This window comes from Balaenoptera physalus, assembly GCF_965194825.1.
Source record: "Balaenoptera physalus genome assembly, chromosome: 15".
NCBI lineage: Eukaryota > Metazoa > Chordata > Mammalia > Artiodactyla > Balaenopteridae > Balaenoptera > Balaenoptera physalus.
The window spans coordinates 11,025,039-11,046,639 of NC_138894.1; the positions used below are offsets into that span (position 1 = coordinate 11,025,039).

General features: G+C 37.9%; 1 protein-coding gene across 4 annotated transcripts in view; it reads left to right on the plus strand.

Annotated features, from left to right (window-relative positions):
- The window catches only part of TMEM131 (transmembrane protein 131), a 220,321-nt gene that overhangs the window by 99,029 nt on the left and 99,691 nt on the right, over positions 1-21,601 (plus strand). For all 4 annotated transcript variants that reach the window (XM_082427225.1, XM_082427226.1, XM_082427228.1 and 1 more), the window contains one exon: positions 4,145-4,213. In XM_082427225.1, the coding sequence (XP_082283351.1) occupies positions 4,145-4,213 (69 nt within the window). The remainder of the gene's footprint in view (positions 1-4,144; positions 4,214-21,601) is intronic.

Consider the following 21,601-nt stretch of genomic DNA (forward strand, 5'->3'; position numbering starts at 1 on the left):
AATGACCTATGTCACCATCTTGATGATGTCACTCCCCAAAAGACATCATTGATAATAGGAAAAGGAGGGACAGGGAGAAAATGTTCACAGTACAGAACATTTGACAAAGGACATGTATCTAGAATATATAAAGAACTCTTACAACTCAAAATTAAGACAGACATGGCAGTTAAAATACTTTGAACAGACACTTTGCAAAAGAAGATATCTGATTGAACAATAAACAGATGAAAAGTTGTTCAACATCATTAGTCCTTAGGGAAATGAAAATGTAAGCTAAAATGTATTTATTGAAAAATATTGATATAGGAGTAATCTGTATCTTTTCTCTTAAGTCACTATATAGCTGTCTCTAATAAAAGTCATATTGGGGACCATTTTAAACTGTTGGTGACTTTTTAAAAAGTTTTACTTGTTAAAGTGCTTTTATTCCCCTCTTATTTCTGCTTGCAACGCTTACTGTGGATCAAGCTACAAAAGGGTAGTTCCCAAATGTGAGAGTGTACATAAAAGTGCCAGTTTCTGGGCTCCATACTAGATGCAAGGAATCAGATTCGAGAGGCGTGGGGCCCTGGAATCTGCATTTCTACAAGCATCCTAGGTGATGAAGATGTAGGTAGACCACAAATCATTTGTTACGAAATATTGGCCCGAAGAGAACCTTTTGTTTAGGTAGTAATTGCCCCTAGGAAAATATTTTAAATTTCACAGTTTAAACAAATTCCCAAAGCTCCAAGAATGTCTTGTATGCTTCATTTGGGAAGGTCTTGTGTGCTTAATTTCGACCTAACAGTTCACCGAGCAACACAGATTTCATGTATCTCTCCAGTTGTTCCCTCGCTTGAAGTCAGAATAGTCCTTATTCATCTCCTTCTCCCCAAATAAACAGTTAATGTTTTAGTGAAAATAAAATATTGTATTGAAAGTTTCAGAAAAAATACAATCACTGCCGAAAGCATAAAATCATGTATTACTTTTATAATGTCTAAGATTCTGTTTCTTTGAAATTGACAAAGGGCACCATTTTTCATATTGCTTCTTCCCTAGTTTATTTTTCAACATTATGGATTTGTAGACATTTGCTTTCTGTTAATAAAGCACTAAACAGTATCATGGCCATTCTAAATAAACAGTAGCAGCCATTTCAATCAGCTGTAGGTATGTGATAGATATGTTATTGAATTTTTGGTTTTGTTAAAATAAGATTATACCTGTGACAATTTGTGTTGTACCCACTCAAATATTAAATTGGTCCTTAGATATAGATCTGCTGTTGTTTTGAAAATATGCATTTATTTATGCGGGAATTATCTGTTATGTATTGTCCCCTCTATCTCATATTCTGTGAGCATCCTGTAAATGTCACGATAACAATTGCTGGACACCACTTCTTTGGAACATTTTACGGAAGGTCTTAGCCCACATAAGGCATGAAAAAGGAAAACGAGGTCTAAGGATTTAAAAGGAAGAAACAGAATTGTTGTTACTTGCAGGTGATCTGTCTACAGAGACAATCCAAGATAGTGATCATTTTAGCAACACATATAATGGCAGGGGAAAATCTAAGCGAATCTATAGACAGACTGTTAGAATTAACTCACCAAAATGCCTGGGTTTAAGATCAGTACCCCCAAATCAGTAACTTTTTAATATAAAGCAATCACCATGTATATCTATCTGCCTACTTGACATCTCCATCTAGATAAGACATCTCAAGTTTAAATGTCTAAAACAATACTCTTGAATCCCTACCCAACTACCCTTCCCCACTTCCAACCCACTCTTCCATGTCATGACTACGTATCTAGTTTCTCAGGCCAAAATCTTAGAGTTAAGTCATCTTGATGCCTCTCTTCTTTCTCTTACACTCCATCAGCATGATGTCTCTAGCTTCCAAAAATATTCAGAAAAGAGCCACTTCTCACCACCGTCCCTTGCAGTCATCCTGGGCCACAGTGGCTGTCCCCTCCTCTCTGGACAACTGCAGGGCTTTCCTGATTTACTCTTGGGCTCATGCAGTCTCTTCTTCATACAGCAGCCAGATTTGACCTTTTAATGTGTTAGATCATGTTACTTCGTTGCTCAAAACACTGTAGAGGCTTATTGTTACCCTTAGAATAAAATCCAGACTTATGCAAGGAGACCTGGCCTCTGTACCGCTCTGATCTCAGCTCCGGTCTCCTCCCCCTCCTTCCTGCACTCTGGCCACTTCAGCCTCCTGGTTCCTCATCATGCCAAGGACATTCCTGCTTTCTTCCTCCAGATCGCTACCAGTCAGGTCTCAGCCCCAGTGTCCCTCCTCAGACCTTCTCTGTTCCTGCTGTGTTTGATTTGTCTTTATATGTTGGACGTCATCACGTGATGTGTTCTACTTTTGTTTTCCCCATTGGCACGTTAGTGCCGTGAGAACAGGCTCTTTGTTCTCGTGGCCCCAGCCACTAGACAGCCCCTGACGTTCAGTATATTTGCGTTGAGTGAATGGGGTGTGCACTGCACTTTTTCCCTTGCCTGGCCACTTTAAACATTTCCACTTGAAATTTGGGGGTTAGACTCTCAGTTCTGTGAGAGGAAAAAAAACTGTATCTTAATCTCCTTTGTATCTCTAGCATCTAACACAGTCATTGTTTATATATATGTGAATTACTGACTTAGACACATTTACTTTATGCATTACACTTTTTTTTTTCTTGATTGGATGGAGATTTTATGTAAGTTTGAGTTTCACACTGTTAAAATTGATGAACTGATCAGTATCTATTGTTTTAAAGGAACTGAAGAGTATCCTCGTTATAGTATGTCTAAGAAGGGCAGAAATCAAGAGGGAGTAGATTCTGTACCTCTGGCTACATGTGGCAACTGTCTTGTGAGGAATTGTGCTTTCATTGTCCCAGTGTCTTTAGTTTTGTGCTTTAGTAAAGTATAATCTTACATTTGGTCTTTTCCTTCTCGTGTTTGTCATCTTTAATGTTCAACATATGTAGAAGGATTGTCAAGCAGCACAGAGTAATACTCTTAATTGGTAAGGCTAAAAACACTTTTAAACCTTATTTTTTTAAGCTCAATTATTCCACTGCTCAGACTATTTAATCTTTATTGAATTGACTTAAATCTAGATCTTCTACATTTTCTGTATGTCCTTGTCTATTTCTGTTGTATTTCCTGTATTTCCTGAATGAAATTACTATATCATGGGAAGCTTGTGCTCTTTTGAATTGCAGAGGTGATGGAAATAAAATAGTCTCACAAAATGGGTTTTGCTCTTACATCATTTCTTAAAATACAACAGAAAGATAATCTACTGTTTAGAAACTTTAGTGTCTGAATGACTTTCTCCCTCTCTCAGTATGTAAACAGATGACTTTAGGTATGTGGACCTCCTCTCCAAGGTTATTTATACTTTGCATCAATGTTAGGTCGTGGTGATGTCTAGGAGGTTTGCTTATTCAGGAATCTGTTTTAGTGAGAGGTTTTAGTATCAAGGGGAATAGTTAGAAATGATACTCAAATATTTCGGCCAAGACATCATAGAACAGTATGTTCCAAACTCTCAGATTAAATAGATATTTCAGTTCTTAGAAATTTCTATCCCCAAATTGACTTTTGTTTAGTTCTTTGACACTCTAGTTACAATGGGATCATGAGTTTTTGTCTTTATAGATTGCCTTCCAAGAACAAGTAATTATTTATTGTTCACTGTACATGTATTAAAAATCCAAATGAGACAGTTCCCTGGCAGTCCAGTGGTTAGGGCTTGGTGCTTTCACTGCAGTGCCCCAGGTTAAATCCCTGGTTGAGGAAATGAGATCCCTTAAGCCGCGTGGTGTGGCAAAAAAAAAAAATCCAAATGAACATATTAAGGTATATTGTTATCAATTATATCAACCAAATAAATTTCAACAGTCTATTTGAGCAGTTTCTGTTTTTGCATACCTTTGAATAGGAAAAACACTCCTTTTTTTTCCCCATTTTTTAAAACAAACGTTTATTGATTTCCTCTAATTAAAAAGTAACGCATATCTCTAATATAAGATTGCACTTTTCTTAAAGAAACTTTATCATGACAAAACTCAAGTGTCTGACTTTGGTTTGGGGAAACACATATGTTGAAGAATTGCTTCTTAGGCTGTTTTCTTTTTACTTACAGTATATCTCTGTACCGGGGTAATTGCAGACCTATACGATTTGAGCCACCAATGCTGGATTTCCATGAACAGTAAGTTTAAAATTTTCAGACCATAGCAATAGTATATATATTTTATGCATGCATTTGTCTTGCCTTTTGCCTGTGTTATCTTGTATGAGAAAGTTACATGTTTTAGTCATCAGGAAAGTAAATGATGTTGAATACAGTTTGAAAATGGGAAGTAAGTATCTATTATGAATCTAACATATAATATTAAATTTTGAAGTTTGAAAAATATCCACATTTTGGAGTCTCTGGTTCAGAGGATCTTATCTTCAGAAGCAGCATTAAACTTAGGGTTACCTTTCTGATTAGCACTTCATTTCCATTTTTATTATTTAACATTTTTCCTTGTAGATGTAGAAGAATTTATTAATTTGTTTGATGTATATGCTTTTAAAGTACAAACTTTTATACATCATCAAATAAATAATATTATCACCAACCCAGGAGGCCAAACAAAAGCAGATCCTACAGGAAGACAAGGTCCAACCACAGAGTACTTCCTCAAACCATAGTTCTGCATACCTTCTGCCTCTGGGTCTCAGGTTTTGTACATCTCAGATACACTGAGGGGAAGACAAGTCTTCACCCGTATTTGGTTCCAACCCAATTTAGCAGGTAGGTAAAGAGAACATCTTAAATGATATAACTACTAGAGTAATGCCACTCTGGTAAGTTAGCAGAAGAAAAGAAGTTTTTAAAAATTTTTTTTTGTTTGTCCTTTTTTTTTATATAATTTTTATTGGAGTAAAGTTGATTTACAATGTTGTGTTAGTTTCAGGTGTATAGCAGAGTGAATCAGTTATGCATATACATATATCCAGTCTTTTTTAGACTCTTTTCCCATATAGGTCTTTACAAAATATTGAGTAGAGTTCCCTGTGCTATACAGTAGGTCCTTATTAGTTATCTATTTTATATATAGTAGTGTATATATGTCAATCCCAATCTTCCAATGTATCCCTCCCACTCCTTTACATGCCCCCCCCCAGTGACCATAAGTTTGTTTTCTACATCTGTGACTCTGTTTCTGTTTTATGAATAAGTTCATTTGTACCATTTTTTTAGATCCCACATATAAGCAATATCATATGATATTTGTCTTTGTCTGACTTCACTCAGTATGACAATCTCTAGATCCATCCATGTTGCTGGAAATGGCATTATTTCATTCTTTTTTATGTCTGAGTAATATTCCATTGTATATATGTACCACATCTTCTTTATCCATACCTCTGTCGATGGATATTTAGGTTGCTTCCATGTCCTGGCTATTGTAAATAGTGCTGCAGTGAACATTGGGGTGCATGTATCTTTTCGAATTATGGTTTTCTCTGGATATATGCCCAGGAGTGGGATTGCTGGATCATATGTTAGCTCTATTTTTAGTTTTTTAAGGAACCTCCATAGCGGCTGTACCAATTTACATTCCCACCAACAGTGTAGGAGGGTTTCCTTTTCTCCACACCCTCTCCAGCATTTATTAGAAGAAAAGAATTTAAAAGGGAAGTTGGTAGGGGGAGCTGTATGCAGGTCTATTCTGATTCAATAAATGAAAACTGTAATTTTTTTAATGTTGTCAAAGTTGTAGTTAACCGTTTTCTACTAGTGAAGGCATTAAATTTAAATAATTTCTGTTTAAATATTTCAGAGTATTTTTAAATTTGGAAGTGTATTAATCTTTTGATTTGAAACCAGGTACCTGAAACTGTTCTTCTACACTAAGATGTTAATGTCAAGTTTTCATTTAGTTCTTACGTGTACCACAGTAGGCAGCCTTGCATTCTTTAACATTCTTTAATTAATTCTGTAATAATTTCTTTACAATCTCAAACCTAGAATAATCAAATATATCAGTTATACTTGTACAAAACCATGGTAGAGTAGTCAGCATAAGAAGAGCTATCTGATAACAACTCCATCTTTTCAGGTGTTTACAGAGATCATGGATTTTTGGGGTGGGGCTGCAGAGAGAAGTTTGTGTGCTTCCTTTTGTACCTATAGATGGAATCAGTATTTGCAAGTAGTCGTTATATAAATAGTAAAATTGACTTGTGGGTGTTAGGTTTAAAGACCATAATGTTTAGATAGGAAATACATCACTATTGTTTCTGTCCTATAAAAAGGTTTAGATATGATGTTGAGATGGCAATAACATAGAGTTCTTAATCCAGTCACAGTAATATATCACCCATAGTCTCCTTCTGTCAAATGCAAGCTATTTAATGAAACATGGCATGCATTTTGATCTTTAGCAAGAAAGTTCATTATTTTTAAAATAATGATGAGTTCTATCTCTCTGATGAACTCTAATCTAGGACTATGGCATGGGCCATGTTTATGATGACACCATGAGCCTGGGGACAGAGGAGATCAGGGTACAGTAGCAAAACTTTAAGTCTAACGTAGTGAGTATTCTTACTTTGAAAAGCTTAGCAGTAACCATTTTAGAGAGATTGTTTCAGAAGTTATATCCAACGTTTTTCACCTCATTTTTTTTTAAGGGACTTTTGAAAATTTCACACATCCCTTGAGATAAAGAAATTTTCAGGTGTGCAAAATATCTGAATCGAAATTGGTAATTCCTGTTCCAAATTATCTGTCCCTCAACGCTTTACATAATGCCCCACCCCCCCCCAAATAGGAGAAATTGAGATAAGGGCAAGCAAAATTCTGGACTGGTAGTTTTAACCTTTTTTGGATCATGGTTTTCTTTAAAAACAGATGAAAGCTATCAGAACCTCTTCCTTCCTTTCCCCAGATGCACACACACACACACACACAGTTGCACATACAAATAACATTTTGCATATAGGTTCAAGGGTTTTATAGCCATCCCCATCAAAGTCCATATCTGGATCCTTAAGCGCTAGTAAAGATTCCTGTTCTAGGCCACAGATTATTAAATCACCACTACAAAATTTACTGGGGTTTTGCCCAATATGCTAGCAGTACGTGTTCACTGTAGTAAACTTAGAAAATGCGTATCAAGAGAAAGAAGTAAAAATTTACGAGTAATCCAACCACCCAGAAACAGAAACATTGAACTTCTATCCTTCAAGTCCTTTTTCTGTGTATCTGTATTTATTTATTGAGTTACAAAAATATAACAGTATTTTCTGAACATACACTGTTTTATAACCTTTCTTTTTTAGAAAATTTATTTATTTATTTATTATTGGCTGCATTGGGTCTTCGTTGCTGCACACAGGCTTTCTCTAGTTGTGGCGAGCGGGGCCTACTCTTTGTTGTGGTGCGCGGGCTTCTCATTGCAGTGGCTTCTCTTGTTACGGAGCACAGGCTCTAGGCACGCAGGCTTCAGTAGTTGTGGCACGTGGACTCAGTAGTTGTGGCTTGCGGGCTCTAGAGCGCAAGCTCAGTACTTGTAGCTGGCGGGCTCTAGAGAACAGGCTCAGTAGTTGTGGCGCATGGGCTTAGTTGCTCCGAGACATGTGGGATCTTCCCGGACCAGGGATTGAACCCATGTCCCCTGCATTGGCAGGTAGATTCTTTTTTTTTTTTTTTTAACATCTTTATTGGAGTATAATTGCTTTACAGTGTTGTGTTAGTTTCTGCTGTATAACAAAGTGAATCAGCTATACATATACATATATCCCCCCCCCCTTTTGCTTCTCCCTCCCACCCTCCCCATCCCACCCCTCTAGGTGGTCACAAAGCACCGAGCTGATCTCCCTGTGCTATGCGGCTGCTTCCCACTAGCTATCTGTTTTACGTTTGGTAGTGTATATATGTCCATGCCACTCTCTCACTTCGTCCCAACTTACCCTTCTCCCTCCCCGTGTCCTCAAGTCCATTCTCTGCGTTTGCGTCTTTATTCCTGGCAGGTGGATTCTTAACCACTCACCACCAGGGAAGTCCCTAACCTGCTTTCTAAACATATATACTGTGCATTTTTTTTATTCCATAGAATTTTCTGTTACATTATTTTATGGTATCAAAGAACAGCAAATTGTATGGATATATTTTAAAAATTCATTTATTGTTTTAAACTTTTTGTTCTTATAATCAGTGCTGAAACTCATGCTTTAAGCACAAGCATGACTAGTTCCTCAGGAGAGTCCAAAAAAATGGAATTAGGAGGTGAAAGGATATGCAGAATGTAAAACATTTTTAGTTAATATTTAGGCTAGAGAGTAATTAGGTGTCATGTACAAGGAGCACTGATAGGAATCAATGAATTAATCTACGGCTGGAGAGGACGATGTGCTGAAGATGTGCGAACAGACAGGTGCACTCCAGTACAGACGAGGGTTGGGTTATACGATGAAGAAAATTGTTTGAAGCAGAGTGTGAGCTCTTGGTTACAGCACAGAAAAAGGGATAGCGGAGTTAGACTGGACTGTTCCCCAAAGCAGCAAATTTGTATGCGGCTCCAAGAGTGGAAACAAAAGGGAAAAAAATTTACCCTTAATTTAAACTTTTCTGTGTCCAGCCTGAGAGCACTGAACGGAGTTTGTTTTTATCTCATAAAGGTAGAAGTGGATCTATAGAAGTAGGAGTTGGGAGCAGATGTGAACACATGTATTAGAGTTCAATCAGAGGAACAGATCCAGTCAGATTTGTGTGTGTGTGTGTGTGTGTGTGTGTGTGTGTCCCCGTATATGTTTATGTGTGGGGTTTTTATAAGGAATTGGCTTATATAATTGTGGGAGCTGGTTAAGCAAGCCCAAAGTGTACAGGGGCAGGCACTCAGGAAGGGAAAATTGCGAGCAGGCTGGAGCCTCAAGGGCAGGACCTGAATATTGATGTCCACGGGCAGGTACTTGGGGAGGATCCCAAGGAAGCAGGGCAATCTCAGATCCAGCTGTTGTTGGGAGTCTCTTAGCTCAGATGATGGCCAAACTCTCTTTGAAAGCTCCAGGCATGTTATACATACTTTAAGAGGCTCCTCTCCAAAAAGAATTTTTCATGGAAGGTTTCATGCAGTCATACAGAAAAATGGAACAGATAGTGAATATATTCTTAAACTAAATTCAATAATTAAAAATTTTGCCATATTCACATTTTTGTTGATTTTTTTAATCATTTGTAGCAGACATGATGACATTTCATTCCTACATTCTGCATAAATACAGTACCATTATTGGTATTGTAAGAAAATTAACAGTAATTACAGAGTGCCGTAATCCCTCTGTTTTGGTCAGTACTGTCGTTGTTTGGTTCTAAGTGATAGAAAGCTAACTGAAAGGAGTTAAGCAAAAATAAGGATATACTAGGAGGAATTCCAAGGACTGTGATATATTTGCAGAAACTTCAGAGTTGCAGTGGGACCTGGGAACGACAGGATGCACGTTATCCAGCACCACTAGGCCTTTCTTCCCCCCCCATCTCTTATCTATGCCCCACTTGCTGTTGGCTTCTTCTCTCCCACTGCCCATATCTTTTCCCTACAATGATGAGAGCAAATCTACTGACTGTTCTTCAGACCCACATTCTCTAGCCTCCCTCCCTCGGGGAATAATAGCTTCTTTTACTTTAGTTGGAAAAATCTGAGAGTAGTACAGTCATCACCCTGGCTTAGGTGAGGCGGCTACCTCACCACTCGGATAAGGATGGTGTTTGGTGGTGGACGTGTCTCCCAGGGGGTGTCTCCGTAATTATCAGGGTTTCACCCAGAGAAAGAAAAGTCGTGCAGTGGGCAGTAACTCCAGTTGAAGCCCGTTACAACCTCCCTGGCCCGTTGAACCCCCGATGACCTTCAGTCCTCTGTAAAGCACGCCTTCCCCAGCCTGCCTGACAGAGGTAGAAACCGCCTTCCTCTCTGCTTCCATGGTGTGGTGTTCACTCCACAGAGCTGGGATGGATCCACACCCAAAATTTGATTTAGATGTCAAGGCTGATTCACACACCAAGAAGGGCTGAAAAGATTTAATATCCTCACGTAATGAAGCTTTCTGGGGAGAGCAGGGAGGGCTCCCAAGGTCTGAAAAATGGCTTGAGAGAGCAGAGAAAGGAAACTGGCTCGGCTCTTACGCTTAGGGGGTGAGGCTGGGTAGGCTTGCATGGTCTGAACTTCTTAGTAGATCGGAGAGAGAGTGTGCAGGCTTTCCTGTGGGCTTGCCCAGATGTGGGGCATAAGGTGAAGGGACGTTGCGGGGCTTGAAATCTGTCAGCAATGAGACATCAAAACTGGAATTGGGTTCTTCATCACACATGACATCCTCTACTAACTTCTGTCGGTGCTGGTTGTTGCTCTAATTGTTTCTTTTGACGTCTGCTTCCCTACTAGACCCGACTATCAAGATAAATACACACTATTTATCTTTACATATCTGGCACGTATTTCACACTTAACACATGCCGTACATTGTCTTTAAGTCCAGCAAGATTACCTGTTGATTTCTTCTGCTACAGTAAAATTCGTTTTGCATTTTCAAGTGTTTTTGCAGCACTTCATTAAACATTTGCTATACCTTTTCTTCTTGATCCAGCAATGTACTGATTTAATTAATGCCCATGCTGTAAACGTTTCATTAGCTTCATATGTCTAGCAGTAATTTTTGGACTTGAGAAGTAGCCTTAACAGAACACTTCATAATATTTTTTTCCAGAAATTGTAAGTAATCAGAAATCATTGCTCACTGTACCTTGACTTATGCACTGAAGTTTTGCCTTATGTTTTCTGTGAACTACTTCTACTGCTTGTGGTCATTTTTGCTAAACCAGAAGCCATTCTTAATTTTAAAACACCCTTTGCAGTAAATGTAAGAACTTTTGAGTCGGATGAAATTTATCACTCCAGGTTGCATTCAGTTGCCAACCAGGGTCTCCAAGACGGTTTCCTGTCCTTTAGCAAGGATGCAGCTCTAGCTCCGTGGCTGCTTTCTAAACCGCCGTGGCCTGACTCCTCTCACTACCCTGGCCGTCCCTGCTGCCCTGTAGAATGTCTTTGACGTTTGATCAAATTAACTTTCTTGAAAAATAGGCTTTCTTTGTTTACATCCATTTTGTTTAAATTTATTCTTTGATTCTACTCTTTTGCCCCTTCCCTCTCCCTCCCTCTCCCTCCGCCCTTCTTTTCTTTCCCCACTTCCCCCCTCTCTCTCTGTAGCAGTCAGCCTGGAGCAATCTTGGGCCTGACCACCACCTTCCCCCCACCCCCTGCTTTACTCACCCCCTGCAGTTATTTATGCCAGTGCTGTTAAATATTTTTCTGTTTCCATAACAACTCCTTTTTTCAAACATTTATTGCTGATTTAAAAGATTCTTTGGGTGGGAACTTGTTTTACTGAGTTCTTTGGTTTATATAATTATTAAGTGCAGAAAATCTTGATTTCAAATCTAAAAGTTTAAAACAGAGATTTTAATGGCTCTTAAAAAGTGGAAATTGAATAAACTTGCTAAAAATGGAGGTGTTTATTGTCAAGTTCAGTTCTTGAGAGGCATTTCTCCCTAATCACTTTTTGGTATTCCAAGAAAATCAAGTAGGCCCTCTTTTCTAAAGGGATGTTTTGTGCTTTTTAGCTTTCCAATTTCTAACTGTTCAACCAACACTTCAGCTCAGCCTTCAGTCTAAAATGTGTTTGAGACGATGGTCAGATTTTGTGGTAATCGAGTGGTCAAAGTACTGCATGTTGATTTGGCCCAAATTCCTGCCAGAGGTTGTGTTTAATAGACTGCTGTGTCACTGTCATTCACAAAGTTTGCCTGAGGGCAGCTACTCAGCCATTTCTTCAGCTGTTTCATGGCACTGCATTGTCATCTTTCTGTGGCTAGAAAAATTGCCATTGACCACAAAATTGCGCCTTCTTTCCAAGCTAGTCTCTAACTCATGAGTGCTTCTTCCTAATTCTTTTGAGCCTCAGACTCTTGTAAAATATGGACACTTAGAAGCTCTGCTCTTGACAGCACAGAGAACAGCTGTATATCTCAGCTTGGTTTATCTATAAATAATTCACACTAACCCCCTTGGCCCTCCTTCTGTCTTTGGAGCAGCTGATAATGGAAACAAACTGGACCAGCACTAGCAGGCATTTGAAAATCTTTGTCTTATTTTTAAATCTTACCTGTCTAGCCAAGCAGTCACACATGGTGCTTATGACAGGCAGGATTCTAAGATGGCCCCCAGATTCCTGGCCCCTAAGGTGCACATACACCTTCTCCCAATTGTATTCAATCAAACACTAATCTGGATGTTGCTGTAGAATTTTCAAAGAATTTTGAAAATGTAATTAAGGTCCCAAATCAGTTGACCTTTAAGATAGGGAGGTAATCTGGGCACCTGACCTAATCACACGAGCCCTCTACATCTGGCTGTGGCAATCAGAGACAGAAATGTTGGAGATTTGAAGCATGAGAGGTATTTGATGCAAGGGAGTTTCTTTGTGTTGGTTTTGGAAAGGGCAGGGGCCATATGGCAAGAGACTGAGAGCAACCTAAACGTTGCATGAGCAACCTGCATGAGCTTAGAAGGGGACTTTGAGCCGTGATGTGTGAGACCCTGAGCAGATACACCAGTCATGCTGTGCCTGGACTTCTACCGTACAGAACTGAGAGATGATACATGGGCATTGCTTTAACCCTCTCGGTTTGTGGTACTTTGTTAGGCAGCATAGAAAACTGATGCACTGCTTATTTATTTACAAGTAAATTTGTATTAGTACTTGAGCATAGTTTTCCATGGTTCAGTGTGACTTCTCTCCTCAGTTTTCCACTTTGTCAAGGGAACTGAGGAGAGGGAGAGGCAGGGGAAGCTGTTTGTATGAGGTCTGTAAGCTGGTCCATCCAAGGAGACCTCCCTCTGCTTCCATGGTGTGTGGACCACTTGGAACTGCAGGAAGCCTGCTCTGTGTGTGCATGAGTGACTGGAATAGCCTGCTGACGCCTTCCCTCAGTTCTTGTTACTCCAGACTTCTCTCAGCAACGTAAGTAGATGACCCTTCTCCAAGGGTTCATTTCTGGAGGGTGTGGCTTAGGGCCTTTACTCTTTGATCCCTAGAAGAAAGAGTAAGGCCAGCCTCACCAGCATTGCAAACCAAGCTTTCTGATCCGCCCCTGCTTCCAGGCTCCTAGAACCTCCAGGCTTGTTTCCTTACCCCAGAGCCCTCTCCTGTAGCAGGCCATCTTCAGTCTTGTCTTCTTCAAGGATCCCCCAGAGTACCTGTCTGTCTTATACCCTGTCTTCTTTATCTAAACGGAGATTGATTGCACTGGGGTCACTGGAAGAAAAACATTAAGAACAAATTCATAGGGAGGAGAAACACTGGTTGCCCGGTAGCCTGTGGGACATTTGAATTGTAAAAGAGCATGTTTGTTGAAAAAAGCACATAATTGGTGAACTTACCGGGTGGAAGGAGGACATTTTTATTTCTGTGTACTGTTATTCTACTTATATGTGTATAAAGCTTGAGGAAGAAGAGTTTTACCTTCTTGTCTCTGTAAAGCTTCTTCCTGCAGCATCATGGCCGCAGTTTGAAGTGCCAGCTGGATCTGTACCTACTTCCCTAATTACTTTATGGTCCCGTGACCCTGCCTGAGATGGATGAGCCTGTTGGTTAAGAGGTCTAGCTCCTGAGAAAGTCTCTACCTGAGCAAGAGGAAGTCCACGCACTGGGGGCTTCTGAGGGCACGCAGCCTCCTGCCTTCTAACCCTAAATGTGTTGCCGCAGACCTGCCTCTGGATGCCCCTCTGTCCCTTCCTCAGGGCCCAAGCCTTGGCTCACCTTTGGGTTTTTTCCTCATGGCTGAACTGTAAGCCACAGAAAGATTTTGAACCTCGTGATGGACGGGCTGTAAGCCACGGAGCAGTTTTGGACCAGGTTTTTGCTTCCCTGCAAAGCAGGAGACTCGTCTGTGGGATCCTGCCTCTCAAGGGCAGTCTGTGGGTACAGCCTCTTAGTGACCGCTAATGCCGCAGAATCACCTGCTCTCAGCTGAGAGACTTTAAGGGAGTTCGTCTTCTCTACAGCCTTCCCGCTTCTGGCAAGAGCTGGTGGCATCTGCAGTGATGAGCTCTCAGAAGGGGAATATGTCTTGGTTTAAGCCTTAGAGGCACCAGAAGACATTGAACCTCAGCAACAACAAAACTTCATGTCAGCATTATAAAGAGATTCTCAGATGGTGTGTAAGCAGCACAACCCATTTTCAGAACCTTAAAAATGTGTTAAATGTTTACAAAAGACAGTGAAGAGTTCTTATTTATATAGTTTGTGGACCTTATGCATATGAACGTGACTTTTTTGGGTAGTATGGAAAGAAGGTATTGTTATCCCATTCTAGAAAAGACAGAATGTTTAAAACAACTCAAGATTCAACTGTAGATGAAGCTGCAGAAGAAATGAATAAAGTGGTGCTGAGTTACATTTGATGTTGATTTAGGGGATACAGAATATGAGAATCAAGTGAAATAATGTGACTGTGTTAAAAGTCAGGTTGAGTGCATGTAATTCTGCCCAACTTTAGACTTTGAGGGTTTTACCCCCAAAAGAAGAAGTCCTAATAAGGAAGTTAGACAAACCTCTAAGGAAACAGACTAAAACTTCTGCTTGGACAATAAAATGAGCTTTGAGTTTATTTATCATAATGTTTAATTATAACACTTCCACCCTAAGTTCTCTAATATTCTATTTAGATAAAATTTGTTAAAGTACTTTTCAAATTGAATTATTGAGGGATCATATCACAACATATGGGGCTTACTGTCTGACTAAACAGGATTCAGCATTGATGGTTATATAAGAATCACCTGTAAAGATAAGGTAGCATTATGGTGGCTCAAATGTAGGTCCTCGGCAAATACCTTTTGATTCATTGACCTCAAGTAAACAACTCACATAGCAAAGCCATCTTGACTGATGTGGTCACTCTAAAGCAAAAGGAAAAATAAAAGACTCTGAATGCTTTATTTCACTTTTATATGATGATGCTTAACAATTATAGGGCAGTGTTACTTTCCAGAGTATTTTCATTACTTTACCACATTATTTTCACCTTTTTTCTTTTTTATGAAATATAATATACAGACAGAAATGAATAAGACATATGTATAGTTTTGTATCTGCCACCCAGTTAGAAGTTATTCTTACGTAATTTTAACGTATGGAATTATATTTTAACATATAAATCATATTGTGATATAGCTCATTCTGGTTTTTTTTCCAACTTTGAGATATAACTGATATATAACGTTGTAAGTTTAAGGTATACAGTATACAGCACATTGATTTGACTTACACTGCAGAATGATTACCACCATGGCATTAGCTAACACCTGCATCACATCACATAATTACCATTTCTTTTTTGCGGTGAGAACATTTAAGATCTTAGCAACTTTCAAGCGTATAGTACAGCATTATTAACTATAATCACTATGTTGTACATTAGATCCCCAGAACTTATTCATCTTCTAACTGGAAATAGGTACTCTTGGACCAGCATCTCTCCTTTACCCCCAACCCCTAGTCCCTGGTAAATACCATTGTAGTCTTTGTTTCTATGAGTTCGGCTTTTTTAGATTCCACATATAAGTGATATCATACAGATTTGTCTTTCTCTGACTTACTTCACTTAGCATAATGCCCTGAAGTCCATCCGTGTTGTTACAAATGGCAGGGTTTCCTTTTTTCTCATGGCTGAATAATGTTCCACCGTGTATATATACACCACAGCTTCCTTATGCATTCATCCATCGATGGACACTTAAGTTGTTTCCATATCTTGACCATTGTGAACAGTACTGAGGTAAGCCTGAGAGTGCCATGTATCTCTTCGATACCCTGTTTTCATTTCCTTCAGATATGGGAAAAAGAGGGGGTTGCTGGATCATAAGGTAGTTCTGTTTTTAATTTTTGGGGGAACTTCCATACTGTTTTCCATAGTGGCTGCATAGCTCATTCTATTTCTTACCTTTTTAAAGCTCTGTTTTTGTTAGATTATTTCTCTGCTCTCTTATTTCTAACCACAGGAGTAAAATGGTGAGTACTTACTATACCGTTAACTCCCCCTTTGATGGCTACACATATTGCCTCTCCTGCGTTACCACCACAGACAGCCCTGCAGTGAAATCCTCTTACACGGTCACTTACAGACCGTCATGAGAATTTCTTTGGAATATAAGCCCAGAGTGGAATGCATAGGTTACAGAGTGTGAGTACACTTTATGTATCTAGGTATGGCCTGATTGCTCTTGTGAATGGCCTTTCCTCTCTGTACTCCTCCGAGCAGTCCACTAGCATTCCTGTATTGCCATGTCCCCTGTATTCGCACTTAACGTTAGCCAACTTTCTAATTTTGCTAGTTAAATAGGGATAACATGATGCCTTGTTAATTTTGCATTTCTCTGATCACTAGTAAGTTCAAATATCCATCTCTATACGCTTATTGGCCTTTTGAGTTTCCTATTCCTATAAATTGCCTGTTCATATCCTTTGACCATTTTTCTTTTGGGGTTCTTAGTAATTAGAAATTCCTCTTATAGTCTAAAAATAACCTTAAAGTCTAAAAAGATATTTAGACATTGCAAATATCTTTTCCCAGCTTGTCATGTGTCTGTTAAATTTTCCCATCCGGTATTTTGTTGAACAGAAAGTCTTAATATTTTCCCCAACTTCTGAAAAATTTAAAAGTACAGAGAAGTTGGAAGAATAATATGGTGAACACCTACATAACAGTTATCCAGATTCACCAAGAGTTAACCTTTCCTTTCTGTCTCTTTTTCTTTCTACACACACACAAACTCCACTTTTTTTCCCGGAAGTAAATGTATACATCATATTTCACCCCTAAGTTCTTCCGCGTGTGAATCCTAAGGGACTGCTCCTACGTAAGCACAATTCCATTATCACACCCAAAGAATCTAATATTGATACGGTAACATTATCTAGTATATAGTTTACATTCAAATTTCCCTAATTGCCCAAAGCAATATAGTCTCCCATCCTCTAACCAGGTTTAAATTAAGGATGACACATTGCATTTGGTTGGTAGGTGTCTTTAATCTAGAACAGTTTCCTACCTTTTTTCTTTTTTTTTATTCATAAGATTGAAATTTTTGTAGTCCAGGTCAGTTGACTTATAGAATAGCCCACAAACTGGATTTGCCTGATTATATCCTAATGATTAGATTTCAGGCTAAACATTTTTGTCAAGAACATTACATAGATAATGTTGTATATCAGGGTAATGTAATGTCCATATTTCTAATTATTGTTGATGCTGAGTTTGAGCACGCATCGGTGTACTATCTGCCAGATACTGTAAATTGTAAAGATGGCTTTTCCTCTTTGTAATTAATAAATAATCTGTAGGGTTGCTATCCTGTTCTCCATCAATCTTTCATCTAATAGTTTACCTCATCAGTACCCATAGACTCTTACCTGAATCAGTCATTACATCGATAGTTGCAAAATGGTGATTCCTTTTTTCCCCTTCAAATTCTATCATTGTTTTTTTTCATTTAGGAATCAAGATTCTTCTGTAAAGAAGTATTCCCCTCTTTTCTTTGATCATCACTGTAGACCAAGGGTTAGCAAATTATGGCCCTTGACACCTGTTTTTATATATAAAGTTTTACTGGAACATAACCATACCCATTCATTTACGTTTGTCTATGGCTGCTTTTTGCACAACAGTGGCAGACTGGGTAGTTGTGACAGAGATTGCATGTTCTGTAAAGCCTGAAATATTTACCGTCTGGCCCATTACAGAAAAAGGTTGTTGATCTCTGCTGTAGACTCATGGGTTTTGTTTTTTAATCAGTGTGTTATAACCCTTTACTTTCACTGTTCTTTTTGCTCCAAATTTTACAGATTTTGCCAGTGGGAGCCTCTTTAAGCTGATTCCTTTTTCTTTTTTTGATACGTCCTATTATCTTTGAACACTTCTTTGCTTTCTGATACAACAAACGTTCCAGACTTCCTTATGTATGCTTTGTCCAAGACCTGGAATTAGCCAAAACTAAAGAAGTCCTGGTTTCTTCAGTGGGAAATGACATTTAGAAACCCAGATCTGGGCACTGAATGCGCTCATTGCCCCTATGTGTCATTGCTTCTGTGCTCATGTGGACCGATCTCTGGAGGAATATATACATGTATATATACATATGCATTATGTATGTATATATTGATATGTATACATGCATAAATCATGGCCCATACTGATAAGTCCAATTCATATTTTCCCAATTCAAATCCAGCCTCACAGAGTTCTTTCTCATCTTTCCCCATTTTGTATCAGCATCTCTCTTTTCCCCAAAGTGTTTGGTAGAATAGTCCCTTTAAATATTTGGTAGACTTTGCCAGTCAAGTCCTTATGGACTGGAGTTTTCTTTGTGAGGAAGTTTTAAATTGCAGATTTAATTTCTTCAGTAGTTTTATTTTCTGTAATGCTTACATATTTTTTTCTTAAATTTGTCAGTTTTGGCAAGCTCTGTTTTTCTAGGAGTACAGCAATTTCAGGATCTTCAAATTTACTATCATGAAGTTAATATAATTTTATGATTGTTTTACTGTTTGTAGCATCTGTAGTGATGTCTTCTTCATCACTGCTGGTATTGATATTTTATGCCTCCTCTTTTTTCTTTATTTGTCTTGCCAGGTAGTTAACAATTTATTAGTCCCCCCTGCCAAAATGGGAATTTTTGACTTCATAAATCATCTCTATTTTATGTTTTACTTCATTGATTTCCACTCTTATTTGTATTATTTCTTTCCTTGTACTTTCTTATTTTAATTTGCTATTCTTTTTCTAATGACATGGATGCTTAGCTCATTAATTTTCAGGCCTTCTTCTTTTCAAATATGTACATTTAGATTTATGAATTTTTGTTTAAGCACAACTTGAACTGTATTCCACAAGTTTTTAATGAGTTAATTTCTTCATTTTGATTCAGTTCCAGATAGTTCTTAATTTTTATTCAGATTTCATCTTTGATCCATGAGTTGTTTACACATGTTGGCTTATTTACATATTTATAGAGAATCTGTTTATCTGTTTGTTATTGATTTCTAGTTTAATTGGGCCAGGACTAGAAAATTCTGCATATAAAAGTGTTCTGAACAAAGAAGAGATAGAAGAAATAGAAAATAAGTAGCAAGATGGTAGACTTTAACCTTAAAAATAATTACATTTAATATAAATAGTCTAAACACACCAATTAAGAAACCAAGATTGTCACATTAAGAAAGCAAGACACAACTAACAACAGAAACCCAAAATATAGGAAGCAACACTAACAGAACTAAAGGGAAAAAACAGACAGTTCAATAGTAATAGTTGGAGATTTAGGTACCCCACTTTTGATAATGGCGTTTGGAAAGGAAGAATTAAACCATCTCTATTTTCAGATGTTATACTCTTGTACATAGGACATCCTAAGCAATCCACTTTTTTAAAAAAATAGAACTAATAAGTGAGTTAAGCAAGGTTACAGGATATTAGATCAATATACAAAAATATTTGTTCTATACACTAGCAATAGACAATCAAAATTAAGAAGACAATTCCATTTACAATGGCATCAAAAATAATAAAATACTTATATACAAATTTTTAACAAGTAGTGCTGTATACTAAAAATGCCAAACCATTGTCAAAAGAAATTAAAGAGCTAAGTAAATAGAAACCATCCCATATCCATAAATCAGAAGAGACAAATGAGAATGGCAATACTCCCTAAATTGATCTGTGGATTCAACACAATCCCCATCAAAACCACAACTGACTTTTTTACAGAAATTGGCAAGCTGGTATTAAAATTCACATGGAAATAAGAAGGATCCAGAATAGCCAAACAATTTTTTAAAAGGAGACCAATGTTGGAAGACTAACAGCTCCCAATGTCAGAAACCTTCTAAAGAGCTTTAGTAGTCAAGACCCTGTAATTACTGCCATATAGATAAATGGGAAAGAATTTAGATTCCAGAAATAGAACTTTATATTTATTGTAAATTGATTTTGACAAGGGTGCCAGGACAATTAAATGAAGAAAGAATAATGTTTGCAACAAATGGTGCTAAGACAACTGGCAAAAGAATTAAGTTGGATCCCCTACCTGACACCATACACAAAAATTAATTCAAAGTGTATCATAGAGCTAAATGTAAATGTAACAAAGCTAAACTATAAAACCTTAGAGGAAAACATTGTAATGTATCTCCATTATGCAGTGGTTTGTACAATATTTTCTTAGATATGGCTCCAGAAGCACAAGTGACAAAAGATAAAATATACACATTGGATTACATAAAAATTAAAAACTTTTGTGCTGCAAATGATACCATCAAAAAAGTGAAAAGATAGCCACAGAATGGGAGAAAATATTTGCAAATATCTCCTAAGAGGCTTATATCCATAATGTATAAAAAACTCTTGCAACTCCTTAAATTTTGCTGTGTGCTTATTAAGACAGGGTTTCCTTATCTCTCCTTGTTGACATTTCACAAACCCTTTCAATCAAGAATTATTTCATCTTTTTTTAAAATTTTGGGTTTTGCCCATTGTTTTTGTCCATATTCTTCAAGTATTCCTACACTCCATTTTCCAAATATTACCACTTCTAGTTATGTTCTACATATCTGTTTTTCTTTTGATTTTTAAAGCTCTATCTTTTAAAATATTCTAAATATATATTCTTTCTTACTGAATTTGGAACTAGATTGTCAATCTGATCTTCCAACTCACAAATAGATTTTTATCTACCTATCCCATCCGTTATCTTTATACATTATGTTTTCTGCTGATATTTTCTCTTGTTTTCTATAGGCTTTCTTCATTTTACTAGTATCTTGCCATTTCTCCTTAAGCATATTCCATTATGCTTATTTTTAATTCTTGGTTTAACTTTTGCAGCTTCAGGTATGCATTATTCAGCCTTTACTAGGTTATGCTGTGATCACAGACGACCCAGTGGGATCTAGACTGGAAGAGCACTCCTATCTGTGAAATGCCATTTACTTGGCAGAAGAAACAGAGTACAAGAAGACTCTTAAAACTTAATGATATATGTCACTTTTGCTCACATTTCATTGGCCTAATGTTAATGAAGTGGAGAGATATAAGCCTCTCACCAGTTCAGTCAGCAAATTGGGAACAACATTGTGGTCTATCACAACACTGTATATGTTTTCAACTTGATTGTACTACTCCTCACAGATCATGTTATTTTGATGTGTGAACTTCTGAGTTGCTGTCTTATAATGCATATAGAGGAAGAGCAGAAGACCAAGCCTTGCTCTTTGTCTCTTCTTGTGAACTTAAGAAGGGAGATGATCCCCAAGGTGGAGAGGTCCAGTTACATACACACATTCACATAAAAACTATTGATTGTCCTATGTTCCCACCACTCTATCTTGACAGTGCTTAGGCAGAAGTGTCTGGAAGAGGTATCTTCCTAAATTGTAATCTGGCAACTCCAGGGCTTCGGAGGACCAGAGAGAGGAGTGTAGAGGTGGGTGT